Source organism: Lycorma delicatula, chromosome 2 (assembly GCF_047948215.1).
Source record: "Lycorma delicatula isolate Av1 chromosome 2, ASM4794821v1, whole genome shotgun sequence".
Lineage (NCBI taxonomy): Eukaryota > Metazoa > Arthropoda > Insecta > Hemiptera > Fulgoridae > Lycorma > Lycorma delicatula.
The window spans coordinates 138,926,063-138,946,185 of record NC_134456.1 but is presented as its reverse complement, the minus strand read 5'-3'; the positions used below and the strand labels follow the sequence as shown (position 1 = coordinate 138,946,185).

Here is a 20,123-nt window from a genome sequence, read left to right as displayed (position 1 = left end):
CTACTTTACTCTTAACAAATTGTTTGAAATACACCATAAGGGTTTTAAGTATTAATGGCTAAGTATTAATTATAAATATCTAAAATACAATTAATTGCAATGTTTGCTAAAAAAACTCTTTGTTCAATTTGACCCCCGTGATCAAATGATTTACATTACAAATTAAATAGTATTAAAAGTTTAATTGAGAAAAAAATTAGAATTCTTAGTACAAAATGTTGGGTCCCAGTTGATCCCATTGCTCAACAACAAACTCATAATTTTTTTTAAAACAGCCATGACTTGAAAAACAGATAAACTCTCACTCCCAGAAATAATAAAAAATATTCAAGAAAACTTTAGGTCAGGTCCTTCAACATTAAAGAAAACTTTAGGTTATTAGGTCAGGTCTTATGGAACCTCTTAATTTAAATAGTTTTCATGTCACCTCCATTAATACTAGATACAGTTGGAATTTCAATCTTTAAAATGAAAATGATTGGTACTTTAACTTTCTATCCTATTTTTGTGACAAAGTTTAATTCAGTTCAATTTGGTGCAATTTTATTCATCAAGCTAAAAATATTATAGTTTACTAAAAAAAAATTATGGATATCGTAATTGCTCCCTTGTCTAATTGGGTAAAAGATTAGTCTGAAGATGGGATATAGATAGCCAAATATTTTTGCCAAATTTTAACATTTTTGGTCAACAGGATTTCGAGACATAACAAAAAATGTTTAAAAATAATAGTAAATATACTTCCATCGCTAAATCTGAGCAACCTAAAAATTTGTAATTTTAAATAAGTTAATAAAATATTTTCTTCATACTAAAGATCAATTTTCAATGACCACGTTAGAAGAAATAAATATATATAAATGACAAAGAATACCCCTCCTCCTTTTTTAATTTTTTCCAAAATTGAATGCCATTATAATGTCCCATATATAGAAATTTTTTAGCCATTTTTGAAGAATTTTTGTTGACCCAGTCCAGAGATAATAATCAAAATACAAGCTAACACGTGTACTTACCATAAGTACATGTGTTGACCATGACACTCATATACCTTCCAGGTATAAACATTCATATATCTTCCAGAAATTCCAGAAAGACCAAGGAGGTCTTGAACTGCTGACAAATGGAAAAACCCCAATAATCTAAATTTTGGCTGATTGTTGTACTTTCCCTTTATGTGTGATGCTGCTGCAGTATCAATACAGCTATAGCCAGGAAGGTAAAAATGACTTTTTTATTTTATTTGACCTAAAAAAAAAAGGTTACAGAGCTGATCTCTAATAATATTTTACAAAAAGTCTAATCAACTCAAAAAAAATACAAGTAAAAAACAGAATTTTTTTTTTAGGTCTCATATTAAATACCAATTAGCAAATAAAACTTTGTTTAGAATTTAATTCTGTGAAAAACGTTTAAAATCAAGTCAAAAAATATCAAATACTTATCAGAAAAATTTGACTAATTAAAAAATTTGGTACAAATATTTTATGATTCTAAATAATAAACAAACAAAAAATAGTAATAATACAAAATAATGACCATAATCTGGTGAAACACCTAGTATATCATAAAACACAAACAACAGAAATATTAAAAATTAAAAAACACAAAACTGCCAAAAAAAAACATTTCTGATAAACACTACTCTTTAATGTAGGTTAATTAAAGAGCATGCAGGTGACTATTTTGTAAATTGTTTTTTTCTAATTTTTTAAACCTATAGACTCATATATATAGTGCGACAATAAAGTAATGAGACTGATTTTTCTTTGCAAGATGTGGCAACCCTGCAGCTTGCGTAGGCACACCATCTTTGACCTTGGTCTATAAGCTACTTCTAGTCCAAGTGGCACATTGATGCAACTGCTCAGTCGTGAGTTGTGCTGTAATAAGTGAACGCGTGTTTGTGTCTCTCGTCTCAGAAATGAAACCGCAAAATATTGTGCAACGGTATGCCATTTCTTTTTGCATTAAATCGGGTGAAAACGCGACGACAACTTACGGTAAGCTTCAGAAGGCTTTTGGGAAGGAGGTTATGTCAAGAGCTCAAGTTTTTCGGTGGCATAAAATTTTTAGTGAAGGCAGAACGAATGTTGAAGATGAAGACCGCAGTGGACGACCATCAACCTCACAGACAGATGTCAACTTGACCAGGGTGCGTGAAATCGTACGATCTGATCAAAGATTATCCATGAAAATGATTGCAGAAGAACTCAACATCAATCGAGAAACGGTTCGTCTAATATTAACTGAAAATCTTTGTATGAGAAAGATTTGTGCAAAAATCTCACACAACAACAACGAGAAACACGGAAAAATGTGGCAGCTGATCTGTTAGAGCAAACGGAAATCAATCCAGATTGGTTGAGCCGTGTTATCACTGGTGATGAAGGTTAGTTTTTTCAATACGATCCAGAGACAAAACGCCAAAGTTCACAATGGTGCTCAAAGGGATCACCCAGACCAAAAAAAGCTTGCATGTCAAAGTCAAAAGTGAAATGCATGCTTGTGTGCTTCTTTGACTCCAAGGGAATTGTTCATAAAGAGTGGGTGCCTCCTGGACAAACAGTTAACCAATATTTCTACAAAGAAATTTTAGAAAGACTTTGTAAACGAGTTCTTCGTGGCCGTGCCAACATTGCTGATAATTGGATTCTGCATCACGATAATGTGCCATCCCATACTGCTCTGTCAGTAAAGCAATTTTTAACCTCAAAACAAATTTCAGTACTACCACAGCCACCTTATTCACCAGATATCGCTCTGTGCAACTTTTTTCTACTTCCAAGAGTCAAAATGGCGGTCAAGGGACACAATTTTCAAACAACACAAGATGTCCAAAAAGCTGTGACGAGGGTCTTGGAGGATATTACAGAAGATGAGTTCCAAAAATGTTACCATCAATGGCAGAAGCACTGGAATAAGTGTGTGCAATCAGAGGGAAACTACTTTGAAGGAGACAACACTAAACATGACAACACTAAAACATTTTTTTTCACATCAGTCTCATTACTTTATTGTCGCACGTCGTATATGTGTAATAGGTTTAAAAAATTAGAAAAAAAAAATATATATATATATACATAAACATATTTATGTAGCCTATGACACTCCCGGTAACATAAGGATTCCAATGGGAGTCATGGATACATCTAAATTGGTTCAGCCAATGAGCTGCTATGGTGGAACAAACAAACATACACCCTAAATACATTACACTCCTATTTGGGCAGTCGTGTAAAAATGTACTTATGGTCTTGAAATATATCAAAATAAGAAATGCCTTTAAAACAATTAGGCAAACTACATTGGTGATCATTTTGTATGCTCATGCATTTGATTGCGCAAATATGCTATCCTTTGCAAAGTGGTCTATTATTTGGTGTATGTTATACTGCAGCTTTCTCAATTTATTTGATCGTATTCATTATTATACTTGATCTGTTTAGGTCTTTACATAACATAATTATTTATATCTATTTAATTATAATATACAAAAGTGCATAAAATCATTAAGATGTGAAAATTACTGTGTGGTGTATGTGTATAGTGGTATATGGTGTTTTTAAAAAAGTTTAAAATGAAAACTTATAGAAATATAAAACTGAAATACAATAAACAACAATAGCCTCCCATAAATGATACATGTTAATTCTTTTTTATGGTGATATTTAATTCACTGACTGAACATTTTATACTTTAATCAACTGTGATGATATGATTTAAAAACCGACAAATAATTTTAACAAAGTAGCAATTCCAACCTACTATACAATTTTTAAAGCTTTCTAAATTTTTTTTTTTTTTAAACAGCACAAAAATGTATTAAGATTGGCTATTAAAGTAGTGGTACCAAATAGTAAGATAGTTTAGAAATAATATTCTATTTGTCACATGAATCTTCTAGATTGTTTTATTTCCAATCTGCAAATGTATAAGCATGATTTGCAAATGTATTTCATGTTTGCAGTGGTTTTCTAATGTAAAGGAAATAATATTTATCTGTTTGTACAAATTTTTTTTTTCAAATCGATAAGATTACAGAAATCCTAAAAATGTTGCAAGAAGCTTACAGGGAAGGATTTATGAGGCATTTACAGTACACAGTTGTGATATCAGAATTTTAAATCAAGTACACCAAAGTCATTCATATATAAAGATGATATTGATTATATCTTTTGATTGAAATGTCTTTCATTATGAATATATCTTACATTGTCATACATCAATAAAGAGTTTAATTTGGAAGAAATATAAAAGTGAAAACAAAATAAAACAATGATAGAAAGTAAAAAAGATTAGGCAGAAAAAAGTAAAGATTATAGACAATCTAACAATAAAAGAGTGCTATCAGGTTCTTAAAATTTTAGCTGGAATACAGGAGAATGGAGACAGACATGGTGAAAGTGACCTGTTTCAGGGTAGAACATCATATGATGATGAATGCAACATTTGAGGAAGGCTGTGAGAAAGAGAGACCAGAAATGTACACAAACACAGTGCACCCACATTTTCAAAACTACTTAATCAAAAGTGATTGGCAAAGCATAATATTCAGCTTCCTATTTATCTAACTTCATACTGGCAGACTTCTTTCTGTTTCTAAAGATGACACTACCCTGCAACAAAGCAATTTCCAGACAGTAGGAAAGATTAAAGAAAATGTTATATGAGATCAGTAGGGAATTCAGTGGAACATATATTAAAATACATTTTAACAGTGGAAAAGATGCTAAAGCATTTTATTAACATTGGAGAACAATGCTCTGAAAAGGATAAATCTGATAATAATGTAAATAAAATAATTTTGAAAAAGTTTAATTTCTTTTGGAAAAATTTCAGATATTAATTTAACAGAAAAGAATGAAGTATATATGTTTTTTAAAATATTCTGGTAAACCTTTCCTACCATAAAATATCTGCAACTCAAATTCTTATTTTAATGAAAATTAAAAAAAATTTACAGGAATTCCAAACTGTGCAGAACATAAGTCCACATGAATACAAGCAATCAGAAAAAATTCAAATACTTCATTATATTATTGTTTTAAAATAACACCAGAAGCAATTCTTATTTCTTCATTCATCCTACATTACTATATTTTTACAACAAAAATCAATCATGTATTTGGAAACTCACTGACTACTTAACAGGACAATCATTTCAAAATTTATGATTATATTATTTATTATTTTAATGTCACTCTGAAAAAAAAGTCATTCACATGATTGCCATTTGTTTGTAAATTATTTCACAAAAAAACAATTATCTAAAACTGTAATTTAAAGTAACTAAAAAACAGGGCAATCTACATACAGATATGGTATCATTAACAATTGCCAATTTCATTAAAAATAATTACTAACACTTGACTGAAATGTGAATTCCTAACATTGAAATAAAGGAACAAAATGTGAATTATTATAACAAACTAGCAAAGCGATTTTGTAAACAAAGAGATAGAAATTAAGTTTCAAACTATTAAAAAAATAATAATAAATTCTTTAATAAAACTATCAAATTTAATATGAAGTAAAATCCTAGAATATACTGTAACAGGAGTTAATAAGTATCAACATTTGGATAGATAAAAAGATTAAAAAATTTTAATAAAATATGGAAATTTTAATGTTTAAATACAAAGCATGTTTCAAAAGTAAGGCTAAAAGTTCATTTACAAAAAAAAAAGAATTAATTATATTTTTACACACACACCTATTCTACTTTTCTAGCCATCGTTGGGTTTTAAAATGTTTTCTCATATTTAAGAACAAGCTTTTTTTTAACATCTTGTTCATAAAAATTTGCCACTTGAGATTTCAAGTAATTTAACACCGCTGTTTTTAACTTATCAACTGTCCTCAAACTACTAAGAACCAAGCCACTCTCACTCTTTAATGTAAAGGAAGACATGGTGGTCACTTGATATGAGCTATATTGCGGACTGATCTAAAGGTTCCTACTCCTTTGATGAACCTTCCCAAAAGTGCAGGCTACAATGTGTAGGCATGCATTATGATAAATGAAAACAATTCATGAAGACATTGTCCCACATCACAGGTTCTGAATTGCATGTGGTAGTTTTGAAAACATTTCACATTACATCTCTGCGATTGTTTTTCTTGAATCTACGAACACCAGAAGTAGAGCTGCAGTATTTCCTTTTTTGTCCTAAAAAATCATCACTATGATATCCTGAACTGACTGGATTTATGAATTTTTTTGGCTTTGGTACATTTCAATGATTCCTCGACACAGATTGTTATTTGGACTTATATGAAATCCATGTTTCATCACTTTTTATGATACAGGATGAAAATTCATTTCTCTCTCCCATACACTGGTCCAAATTCCAAAAGGCTAACTGATCATAAGTTGAAAAATATGCGATGAATTTCAAATCAAAAGTACCACAATGGTTTACTAAAGTACTTTGTTTTTGAAGTCAAAAGTTATTTACAAAAAAATAATAAATTAAACAAAAATCTTTCGAAACTGTTAATACCAATAAATTTATAAATTTGTAGAATAGTTTCAAATCATTACATTAACACAACCAAACCTAATAGAAATGTAAACAGATTATAAAAGTTAGATAAACCTAATCCTTTAACTAAATATAGGAAATACTAAATATAGCAAAATAACTACAAACAATTTACAAGTCAGAAGGTATAAATGAAGATTATTTGAACATTATATTTAGAAAACACTGAACATATTGCAAAAAATTTAGGTTTTTTATAATTAATGTTATTCAGAAATCCATCATCAAAATAATATTGTTTCAGTAAAAGAAAATGTTTTAATTCCATTTTAAATAAATTGGTAGGAAAATTTTTTAAATGGTTTGGTAATGTATTAAAAATGGCAATGGAAGCATAATAGTGGTCTTCTCTTAAGCCAAAGTACGTGGTGGAAGTTACACAAAAACAGTTTTTCTGCCTGGTTCAATAGAGGTAAATACTGTTTTTTTCTTTTTTTAAAGATTAAATAACTATTGTTTTTAGCAAGGATTGTATACTCATAAATATAGACATATTATAAGTTAACAATTTTAATATTTTAAATATCAGTATAGATGATTCATACCTATGGATATTATTATGTTAATAATACTAAAAAGTTGAAATAATGAATTAACAGACAATTTCTTAACAAATGAGCAAACAATAATAAAAAAAATGTTAGAGTAAAACTTAAAAATGAACTGTTCTTTTATTTGATAAAATATCAAACTTCTATTAACAAACTATCAACATCAAACTTCTTTTAATATATTAAAAGAATATTTAAAATAATTCAGTAACTTTTTTCCAAAACTGTACAAAAATGTTAAAAGAAAAAACATATGAAGAAAACACAAAACATGAGAATACCCAAGAAAATATTTTTGATAATCACAAATGATTTTTACAAAAAAAAAAAAAAATAATAATCATAACAATAATAAACTTTCAAAATTAAAAAACATCACTAACCACCACCACCACCAATATAATATATAGGTTTATACATATATATAAAAGCATGCATTCAAATCTACAAAAATAAACAATAAAATAAACATCCAACAGCAAAAACAAAAATAAAATTATACAATATTTACATAGCAATTAAAAAAAATATATCTACAAATAAATTAATGCTACCATGCAGTCCAAGTTTTAATTTAAAAAAATTACTTGTACTTTGAACTAGTTAAGATTACACATTATTTTATAAGAAATATAGATAGTTTAACATTTAAAATAACATTTTATTTATTATAAATTTAACGCAATTTTTTTTCAATTTTCATTAGTTCTATTCATATTATTATTTAAATTAATAGAAATAAATAAATATTATTTAAAAAATCTAGTATCCTCTTTTTTTCAACTGTGATCATGTTATATAGGGTCAGTCACTGGAACTGGATAATTTTAAAAATGAAGTAGAAAATACAAAATATAATTTACCTAAATATTTTTTAATATGTAACTACAGCACATAATGCTATTTATTGGTGTAACTTCACATCAAGACAAATGTCCTCCACCATTCTCTATATATAGCTGTGATCTGTCATGCAGATTTTGCATCGCTGCTTGCACCATGTTATCTTAGGTCACTCTTATTTCTTTTTGTGGAAAGTTTATTAATGATATTAGGTTTACTGATCAACACTCTATACTTTAGATAACCCCAGAGAAAATAGTCACATACTGACAAGTTTGGAAAATGTGAGATGTTCCATTCGACATCTCCTTTCGAAATCACATGGCCTGAAAACTCTTGAACCATCACCATGGATGCTCTGGCAGTTTTGACTTTAGCTCCATCCTGCTTGGACCACACTGCATTAAAGTCAAACCTACATTAAAGCAGTTCAGGAACAAGGAAATCTTGTAAAATTGTTGTGTACTAATTAGAATTGATTGTCACCATATATGCCCTTCCTCTTCAAAAAAATAAGGGCCTATGATTTCAAAACTTTCCAGAGCACACCAGATAGGTACATGGGGACTGTGAAGAGGATGCATATGAAACCCCTTAGAATTTGTACCAGACCGGTAATGAAAATTTTGTTTGTTCATTATACCCAAAAAATGAAAATGCACTTTGTCATTCATTAGTAGGACTATTTCATCAGTAAACAAGTTAATAAAATTTGTACAAAATGTCACCCGATTTGCTTTGTCCCACTCACTTAGATTTTTTACCACCATCACTTTATGTGGATGAAAGTTCAAATCCTTGAGTAGAATTTTTCTGACAGTGCTACGGGATTAACAAAGAGCTGCAACATGCTTTCTAGTTGAGTGCTGAGGGCTTCTCATATTGCCTACCTGACCCTGTCAATGTATGGAGTTCTCACAGAGTGCATAGGGTGGTGATTTTTCTTATTCTATAAGCAGTAATTGGAAAATTTGTTATCCACAACTTTATCATATTTTGACTAGAAACAGTACCCAATGATGTGGAATATTTAAATGCCGACAGAATAATTGCTGTGTAATCACAACCGAACTACTATTTTAAAAAACATTTCCATTACAAATATACAGCTTACAGCAGTCCACTACTCCACTGTTACTGAAATGAAATCCGGTATACAAAGTCACAAATATTTTGATAGCTGCTTACAAATCAGGGTTGTCAACTTATTTTCCTTTTAAAATTGTCAGGTTCCTGTGACTCATTCTGTATAACTATGCATTCTGAGAATTTCACAAAATTTAACTACATCAAAAATTTATAACTATTTGTGAATGTCCTATCTAAAATGGATAATTTTAAAATGCACATGGTGAGGATAAAATGGTACACACAAGAGTAAAATTTACACCATTTCATTGATCATACAGTAAAGTTTCAATAGAAAAAAAGAATTGTAGGAAGAGAATTGGTGCATTAGTTATCAAAGCTTTCACATACTTTCAAAACCAATCAATACTTTTTTTTCAAACTATAGAACACAGTCATAATTTAACTTAATGTAACATAAATACATTTATTCAATTTTCAGTAAATATTTTAATAATAATCTAAAAAAATAGCAGATAGAAAGGTTAAATAATAACATGAAGATAAATTATTTACAAAACCCAATTTATAAAGAGATGTTTTCAGAATTATAAATACTTTATTATCAATTAAATGATAACATGGTAACAAAAAAAAAAAATAAATAATGAAATGAATAACTTCTTACTATTAAAGTAACAATTTCATTTTTTTTAAATGTAATTTTTTTATTGTGTTTTTATTTAACTAAACATCTGAAGGATTAAAACTGCAATCCATAATGTAGAGGGAGAATAATTAATTAATTGATGTCAACAAATAGTATAAAAAATAGCTTTTTTTGCCTCCATGATCACTGTTAGTTATTGCTTCACAGAATGAGATGAAATGGCAATTTTTTAGTGTGAAAATCCCAGGCCTGACTGGATTCAAACCTGGGACCTCCACTTGAAAGGCCAAGACACTACCACACGCGCCACAGAGAACAGCTATAAATAAATAGCTTAAATATGAAATATATTTCACAGATCTAAGATAAATATGATAATAATTAAACTTTCCCAAGAAAAAAATTGTATCAAATGTACAACCACTGTTATAAAAAAAAATGTAATAGACTTTTATTGATCAGCTTAAAATTAATACAATATAATGACGAGGTAATAATTGTGGGGAAAATAATTATATTTATTTTGTAAATTTATAAAATTTAGTATAAGTAAGCTATGCCAGTTTTAATCCCACAGTATTTATTTTAAAGTGCATACAAAAATAAGAATAAATATAATTAAATGTGCATATTAAAATGGCAAGCAGTTGGTTGGTTTAGTAAAATTTTATAACTTACCAACATTATCAGGCCTGTGTTCTTGTATAATATCAGCTAAATCTAAATTTCCAGCTATAACAGCTACTTGATAAGGTGTCTGGTTAGCATAATTTAATGCATCACGTTGACAACCTATATTATCATAAATATCAATCAATAACAAAAAAATAATTATTGAACAATAACAAATTATTATTATAATTAAATAGCAATAATTATAAGATATTATTATTATTAAGATAGAGAGAAATCAGCACCGCTTAGATACAATCTTCAATATAAAATAACACCATCAATCAGCTTTCTATAAAATTTGAGTTGATTAGCTTACTCCCCTCTGTTTTACTGGAATGGACTTCCAACATCTACCTATTGTGGAAATGCAGTAGATTACTACCAGTAGCCATAAAAAAACAACAGAATGATCAAAGCATTGTTGCAAAGAAGATTGTGTTTTCACAAGAACATGTTTTTAATTATCGAGTTAACTTCAGTACACAATCAGTGACTGCAACACAAGAATCCTTTTGCAGTAAGTACCAAGACAGACTGCTTCCTAATAAGACTTCAATATTAAAGTTGGTTCAGAGAAAGAGAGGTTCTGTTAATAACAAGGACCATCAAAGATCTACGAAATTGTTGAATGCAGACAAATCACTGAAATCAACAGATAACTGCCTCACCTCCCAAAAAAAAAAAAAAATCAGTTAAATACTTGTCAAATGAAATTAATTTTCCTGAAATCAACCAATCATCAGGCAACAAATAAACAAACCTGTATTCAAACAGTTCATCAACTTGTTGATCCCAACAAAGAAAAACGGCTAGAATATCTGGTTTTATCGATTTATGAGCGAGAGGATTTATGTTATGGACTTGCTATTTTTCTCTCATGACGCATTCCATTTGGATGGCTAAATAGTCAAAACAATAGGTTCTGGAGTACTGAATATCCCCAAGCATATAATGAAAAACTGTTGTACCTGCAGAAGATGGGGATCTGGTGAATAATTTTACAAAAAAAAAAATTGTTGTTCCTTTTCTTTAAGTACACCATTAATGTAAAATGAAATCAGAATATTTTATTGCATTCTTGGATGAGGAAGATCTATTTATTTGGTAAAAACATGGTGGTGCAACATCATATGACATAAATTAAACAACTGTTTTCATTAACAAATTCTTTGGTGATCACATCATTGGCCACGGCTTATGTCTTCCAAGACCTCCAGATTTGAAGTTAGTTTTTTTTTTTGGGGGGTTACCTCAAACAAAATAAAAAAAACAACAAACCACAAACACCAGAACTGAAAATTAATATTGAAAAGGCTGTCAAAATATCTAATCACAAACTCTAAAAACAATTGCAGGAAATGAAGTCAAAAGGATGAAAATATGTAGTCAGGAAGATATGCTATCTTCCTGACTACATATTTTCATCCTGAATATTATTTTCATATTTTATTATCTTCCTGACTACTTCAGCATCTACTCTATAATTTAACATATCGTAAAAATTGATAATAGTATATTTAATAGCTTACACATGCCTTTTTGTTTTGTATACCTACTGACATAAGGCTACAACGGATGGGTTGCAGTCTGTATAGGACACTACATATTTCTAATTAATAGTCTTTAATACTTAACACAATTTTAGCCATTGTTTTTTGAAGTAAACACTACACAACATATCGATATATACTCGTATATCATTTACTATTTTTGGCATTGAGGTTATTTAATGTCTTAATGTCTTTGCCACACCGTGTGACTCAATTCTTTGTAAGTAAAAGTACTGGTTCCTAATTTTCATGTTTTTTAATTTAATTTTTATAATTAAAATAATTAATTGTTATAATTTATTACCTCAAAAAAAAAGTTTTAAGGTAAAATGACAAATTCCTTTTCTTATAAAAATTATGTACACTACTACGTAAATGATTTGAGCACAGGTTATATAGAAAAGTTATCAATGTGATTCTAAAGCAATCTGCTCCCTTACAGTTTTAAAAATTGTAATAAGTTATAAAGAGAATCAATGATAATTATTTGAGGAAAATAAAAGGCATAATTAACTGAACAAAAATATAAAAAAATAACAAATTTTTTCAATTATCCCTCACACACCCCCAGTATATACAACAGAAAAATTGTTTTTGGCTGTTCAAAATATCATCAGAATATTATATGTACAACATTATTAATGTACAGGGTTTTCATTAACAAATACGTACTCTCAACAAGTCTTCAGTCGAATGTGTTTTCAGTCGATTGTTAACAAACATGACAACCATTAAGTAGAAAACCTTTTTATACACAAAATATTACGTAAAATGTAGTGGAAACAGTCTATCAAAATGTTTGCAATGTCAGCGTGCTTGTGTACCTTGAGTAGGCAATCATTTAATACAGAAATGTGAATTTTTGTGATGACTTCGTCAGTTGTAGCAGTCTTTGTGTGTCCCGAGCATTCATTATTTTGAACAAATGTATGGTTACATTTAAATTCAGTAGCTCACTTTCATTACTGTTGAAAATGAAGGAGATGAGTACTTTAAAGTGAAATCTAGCTCTTTTTGTATGTCTGTCATATAAAAAGGATTGTATGTCGTTTTAAAAGGGTAAACCTTTTAAAACAAAATACTTCAAAATAGTTCAAACTTCAATTTTATCATTTTTTTATAAAATGTCAAACTTGTTTGTTTTATTTTAAAAAGGAAAGTAAATAAATTCATCTGAAACATCACAGCACACCATCTAAAGGATCATAGTTGACAATTAACACAGTCATTTGGTCATACTTGTGTCATGTCTCTATCAGGCCGAGAACTTTTGGAACGACCCTAGAAAAACAGACTGCTTAAAAAATAATCATCTACCTGAAATTTTAAAACTAGATTAAGAAAAATTTTTTCTTTGATTTCTATTCAATATAAAAGAATCTACAGCAGAAACTAATTATGTTTAGAAACAAATAGCTGACCTCTAAATAAAAGGACTCTGGCACATGATTCTTGACTATTGACAGCACAAACATGTAGAGGTGTATTCCCTGAGGCGTTTCTAGCATTCATATCTGCACCATAATATAAAAGATGCTCTAAATGTTGAACAAGACCGTTACGACAGGCCTGTAACATAGATAAAATAAAGATTACAAATAATTATTAAATTATACAATATATTAACATGATATATTACACAATATTAATATAAATTATCACTGATAAAATAAAGAATTAATTACTGTATCAAGAATTATCTAAAAATTAATAGAACAAATCATTCGGTAAAAGTTACATCAATTTTATGCGTATATAATTTAGAACGTGTCATCCCTCATCCTCTAAAAGAAGGTAATGTTTTCATTAAAATTGGTAAAGATGGTAGAATGAATCATTTCATAGTTATGATTGCAACATATATTAAAAGAGAACCCTGTAACCAGTACGATCAGAAAAAGAAAATTTCATTCTTAGGACACTTAATCAGAATACCTGGGAACAGATTGTCAAGACAAACTATAGAAAAACTCTGGGATAGTGAATAAAATAAAAAATTGATCACAAAAATTAAGGAAGATTGAAAGAACTTGAAATAACAATAAAAGATTCAAGAGAAAAAAAACAGATTAAATTAAGAAACTGAAAAAGAACCAAAACTATATAATAAGCAAGAATGAATAGACAACAGTAAGAAAGGGCATAGAAAAAAAATTTGCCTTTATAGATCAAACTGTAGGAAACCTTGATCAAAGCAGCATCACAGATTAAACAATTAATTTAAAAATAAAAGATAGATGTAATTAAAATAGCTATTTTAAGTTTAAATACATGAAATAATTTTATGGTAAATACAAGCATATACTAAATAAAAAAAATAATGATAAAATAATTCACAATTAAGAAGGCATTAATGAAAATTATTAAAGCACATATTTATGTACTAGTTAAACAAGATTATGGTAATTAAGGGTTTTTATTATTTTTTTTTTAATAAGTATTATTAAAAAATTTATCAACATACTAATATTGTTTTTTTTTTTTAAATCTTTTAACTCAATTTTCAATTTACAATTGAAAATCGTAAATTGTAATATGATTGTGCCAACCATATGAGAGTTCATTTTTATAACTTGAAAACTCAATCCGACTTTTTATAGAAGCCCCAAGAATATAACATATTTCAAGCAGAAATATAAGTAAAAATAATAAATGTTTAATAATGATGATTAGTTCAACGTTTTATTAAACAGTATAAAGGAAAAACAATAAAAATATTAATTTTTCAGGAAGGTATTTTGTTATTTATTCCAGCTATTTCCATAACAATCACATTACAAGGGAGTTAATTTATCAGAAATAGAGAAGTTTTTGTTTTCATTAACTTCAACTAATCATTAAAAAACCAACAAAAATTTTTCTGTTTTTCAAAATTAAATTATTTAATATTTTTTAGTTATTTTAAATGTATAGGGCTATAAAAAATAGCTATGAAAAAAATCATTTACATGTAATACAAACAGTGAGAAACCTAAACCTTGAAAAAAATAAATAAAGATGCACACAAAATGAAGTTAAATTAATACTAATAAATGTAAGGAATGAATGGAAAGTTCCTTATAAAAATACATTAAATATCAAAGTGATGACTTCAGGACATACATCATTAGTATAATATATCACTCAGGATACATATCATCAATACACAATAATTTAGTTCTAGACAAAAATAAACAAATAAAAGGTATCTTCTTCAAATTATCTAATCCTTTTTTTTTAGAAATTTTTCTACTCGATTGATATGGAAGAAATTTATTACAAGACCACCAGACGAACTTACTCTGCTAAGTAAAATAACAATCATTGAAATTAGTATATCTGGTTTGAAAATACAGAAAAAACAGTTCATATAGTTATAATTGAGAACTTATTCCCTTTTCGTCTTGATTAAAAATGAAAATTAAGGTCAAAATACAAATAAAATCTAAACAGAAATATTTCTAAAGAAAATTAAGATATGAATGGTTACATAGCATTTTGAAATTAGAAATTAACTTTATACATTTTTTATATCCAAATATAGTTTGATTTTTAATCAAATTATAATTATAATCATTATTTTTAAAAATTGAAAAGTATTCTTTTAATTCATTCATAACATAATAATCTCCACTGGTCATTAAGTTACTGATCACAAAAATAAAAATAGATAAAGTACTTAGTTTAATTTTGTTTAACTTCTATTTCCTTTCAGTCATAAAATAAATCTGTCAATAGATCATCAAGAGTTAACTGTATATTATTAAACCGTTTCGTTTTATTAACATAAAAAAGTATAACAAGAATTATTCATAATATCACACATTTCTATTGTTGAGATTTCAGACAGCAACTAAAAGAATACAAAGAAAACAGGAAAAAAGCCAGCAAAGAGTTGCAAAACCTTTTTTCAAAGTTATCCAACTCTTGCAACCAAGGGCTTTGCCATTTTTATAGAGGGAAAATTATTAATAAACCTTTAGCTTACAATAACTTTGTGAACTTACTTTGGCACACATTTTTACAATACAAAAAAAAACTTTTTCTGTTGGGACGCAACATGAAAAAATGTATAAACCTCTAAAGTGATGTTGAATTAAGTAAAAAGTTATTCTAATACTATGAGTGAAGTTTTGAGATACAAGACTCATGGTATCATATCTCCCCATCACCTTGATTAATTTTAACAAAAATTAAATGGCACCAGTAACTTATATTCACAAGTAATCTAAATAAAATAAATAAAAATTGGTTATCCAGTCTGAAGATATCAAGCAAGATTATAATTAATGAATAAAACCAAAAAAAAAACTTTTTAAATGAAATTGTTCGAATACATAACCAAAGTGACATACTAATGCAATGGAATTATATAATAATCAATATTATCACAAGAATGTGATTTTGAGTTCAAAAACAACACAAAAAGAAACAGTGTTTTTTTCCCACCCCCTTTATGGAGATCTAAATAAGACTATTTAACAGCAACAAAATATATTATATTTACATAAGGAGAATTAAATTATGTGAAAAAATTTGCCTACCCTTTGAATAAAATTTTGGTACGTGAGACTCACGAGGTCTGTATCTCCCTATTCTCTTGACGGACTGTGACCAAAATTAAATTGCTTCAAAGACCCATAAACAGAAATCATCATGCCAAATTATATCCAAATCAATCCATCCACTTTTAAGATATCAAGCAAAAAAAAATCAGAAGGATATGAATGGAAGGATATACATTCAAACCTTCAAGAATTTTTCTATCTTAAAACTGTGTTTTTGTGTAAGAGGGAGTCAATGTCAAGATCTACAAAATCCTTCTGTGCAAAATCTGATCTGATTAGCATACTTTCTCTTGCATAATATGTTGTATAGTTTATACAACGTAACTATATAAGTTGGAAAGTAAATATTTAAATAATAAATATTGTTCCCCAGCAATGATATTTATTTTTCCATATTTTTATGTCATCAAAGGTTATCCATAAAAAATTATTTGATAATTATAAAATTTAAATAATTTAAAAATTTTTATTAATAAGTTTAAAAATTATTATGAAAATTTTCAGATAAATAAGCAAAAATATGAAGAATATACTATAAATTTAACAATTCTGCATGACTATATTGGATGTAATATGAAAAATTGATTATTTATACAAAAATAATGTATTAATATAATTGTAGTACTAAATCAGAGCACAACTAAAAAATATAATTTTAAATATCTTTTATATACATTAATGAAAATTTCAAATTTATTTTCTGCTTTAATCATATTTTATAACACATTTCAATTTTTTTTTCTTTTTCTCATAAAATATTAAAAATATCATTAAACACTATATAAAAAATTATTAATCACTTTCATTGACACAATATTATCACAAAAACACTATTTATTGTTAAGTATAAAATTCCATTGTTTCATAAGAATACTTTACTTACAAAAATATACACAATAACAAAATTAAATATGAAAGAATTAATCACAACAGGATGACACAAGATAATGTAACAACCACGCTGATAATTTAGGGAAAAAATATTATTAACAGGAAATGAATCATTTAACTGCTAAACCATAAAAATTGTACTTGATAGAAAATAAATCCTGTTAAAATCCCATTTGCCAAACTCCACAAAAATTTGGGTATATAAAAGCAAAACAAAAAACTGTATAAACATATGAATAAGGAAGATATCTATTAGAATTTAATAAATTAAGAATGAACAGTTTTATCAAAGTAAAAGAGCTTAAAATAACAAACTGATTACTAAGTTGTTAAAAATCATAATACTATTATATTGATAAGATATTTGTAAACACACATACACTTATTATCGTGCGCAACGCACCTACTTCAACTTCAATAAGGAAATTACACTTAAAAACTTTACTCAAGGAAATTACACTTAAAAACTTTACTCATTGAAATATAATTAATAAAATAAATACATATTTCCCAACTTATTTCACCAAAAAGTAGCAGAACTGACCCAACATTTACCTGTTCAAAGGAAAATTATGGTAAAACCTTGACCAGATCATATCACAGAAAACAAGATTAATTATTAAAAAAAAAATATTTGCTGTGATGAAACTACACATTAATTATTTAAAATATAAGCACATGAAAAAATATTAAGATTAATATATGAAGATATTAAATAAAACAAAATAATTCAGAAGGTATTAAAACAATTTGAGAACATACTTATGAACATGTTGAATGGGATGCAGAAAATTCAGGGTTTTAAAATTTTTTAATTTCTATTATTTAAAAATTAATTGCTACATTGTATTGTACTACATTATACAAAATCAGTTCTCTTATTTGGCTTAATAGAAGTGGAAATTATTATTTTTTTAAGAATAAGCAACTATTGTGTTTTTGCAAAGGCTGCACGTTCATTGCATCCTTTTCACAATATTAAGTCACATTTTTAATTTTTTTAAATATGATGATAAACATGATCTATACTTATGGGTGACAGCCAATTTTTATATTTTGAAAATTTGTTCTGACTACGTGAGGTGATCAAGTAATATCATCTCATAAGAGATGATATTATACTTCAAATAGAAATATAAGTAAGCATTTTAAATATTTAATAATGATAATAAGCTTAGTATTTTATTAAGACACTTCAAAGCAAATCAGTTTGACTGTTACAAACGAAATCAACAAATAGTTTTCACAACTTGTATATACTACATAAATTTCCAAATTCATAACCTGTCCTTTTTGGCTTTCCAGTAGATAGTTAAAAATATTAATAAATATATATATATAATTTTACTTAAATTAATATTTTTAAGTATCATATTACTCCTTTGTACTGTTAAATTTTAATTTTAATTCTATTAATGTAACAAACATTACACCATGTACACGGTTTATTTTAGTAATTTTAATTTTTAAAATGCAGTTTATTTAAATAATTCAATCATGACTGATGATGTGGGAAAAATACTTTTTGTACTTTTCCCACAACACAAAAAGTACTTTCATGATAAAATTAAGGTATATTATACTAAGTTTATATTAATAGTTTTTATTAGAATTAAAAATATATACATATAATACAGAAATTTGTATATATATTTAAAATTGATGATCTCCATGGAAGTGATAGTATCCTGCTTTTCATTGGGAACAATCAAGCTCAAATCCCGATTAGGCTAATATGTTTTATATGATAAAAATTAATTGCTCATCAGATAAAAAAATTTAATTGTAATTTGGTGGGGTGCCAGCCTGTAATTATTAATAGAATAAGTAAATAAGCACTAAATATGCATAAACCGTGTTATAACACTTAACAAACAAGTTACAACACATTACAATTTGTCTCTGTAAATATATAGAGTATAATGACAAAAAAAAATTAATTAAAAAATAAAATATACCTGATGAACTTCCTGCCATCCTTGTAAATCTTGAGCTCCAATTATTGCTCTATCATGTAACAATCCTTCACAAAGAAGGGGATCAGTCATGTGTGTAACTGCCAAATATAAGGGCGTTAACCCCTTAGCATCTCTATAATTAGGACTTGCACCCAGTTCTAATAATGTTTTCACTGCTTCTAGACTATTATGTTCAACAGCACGATGCATCGCCGTTGAACCATCTTTAGTTCTAAAATCTAAAAGAGCTCCGCCATTTACTAATGCCATTAGTACCTTTGCTGGTTTCTGTATACCAGTAGCCAGTGTAAGAGGTGTTTCTGTAGAATTACACAATAAAAACAAAAATAATAAATTAAATGAATTTATATAACAAAATTTATTATAACAACTTACATACATAAAGGATGCAAAATATTTTCTTTCAAAAAGAATGATACATTCACAAAAACTCTAGTATTAACATACCTTCTTGAAATAATACACGGTAAACTTAATAAGTATCAGTACATTAATCATGAATAAACAGAAGCCTTGAGTACAAAATGAGGTGATGACATTACACAAATGAATATATTAATTCTTTATTTTTTTATTTATTTTTTGTAACTAGTTTTAATAATCAAGAAAAACACATCTGGTAATTAAACAACTAAAAACTGGTTTATATCATTTAAATGATATCTATTCTTCACAAGAGTATCTTATTTCTGTTTTTTATTTATTTATTTTACATTTATTTTTACTTTCCCGGCTACAACTGTATTGCTGCTATTGCAGCATAGCTATAAAGGGAAAATACAGCAATTACCTCATATTTTA

The 20,123-nt window shown here is 27.4% G+C and overlaps 1 protein-coding gene across 2 annotated transcripts in view; it reads right to left on the bottom strand.

The window, feature by feature from the left end:
• Positions 1 to 20,123, bottom strand: part of LOC142319254 (SH3 and multiple ankyrin repeat domains protein 3-like) — a 551,207-nt gene that overhangs the window by 56,497 nt on the left and 474,587 nt on the right. For both annotated transcript variants that reach the window (XM_075356300.1, XM_075356302.1), the window contains exons 5-7: positions 19,302 to 19,621; positions 13,327 to 13,474; positions 10,359 to 10,472 (exon numbers count right to left, since the gene is read on the bottom strand). In XM_075356300.1, coding sequence (XP_075212415.1) covers positions 10,359 to 10,472; positions 13,327 to 13,474; positions 19,302 to 19,621 — 582 coding nt within the window. The remainder of the gene's footprint in view (positions 1 to 10,358; positions 10,473 to 13,326; positions 13,475 to 19,301; positions 19,622 to 20,123) is intronic.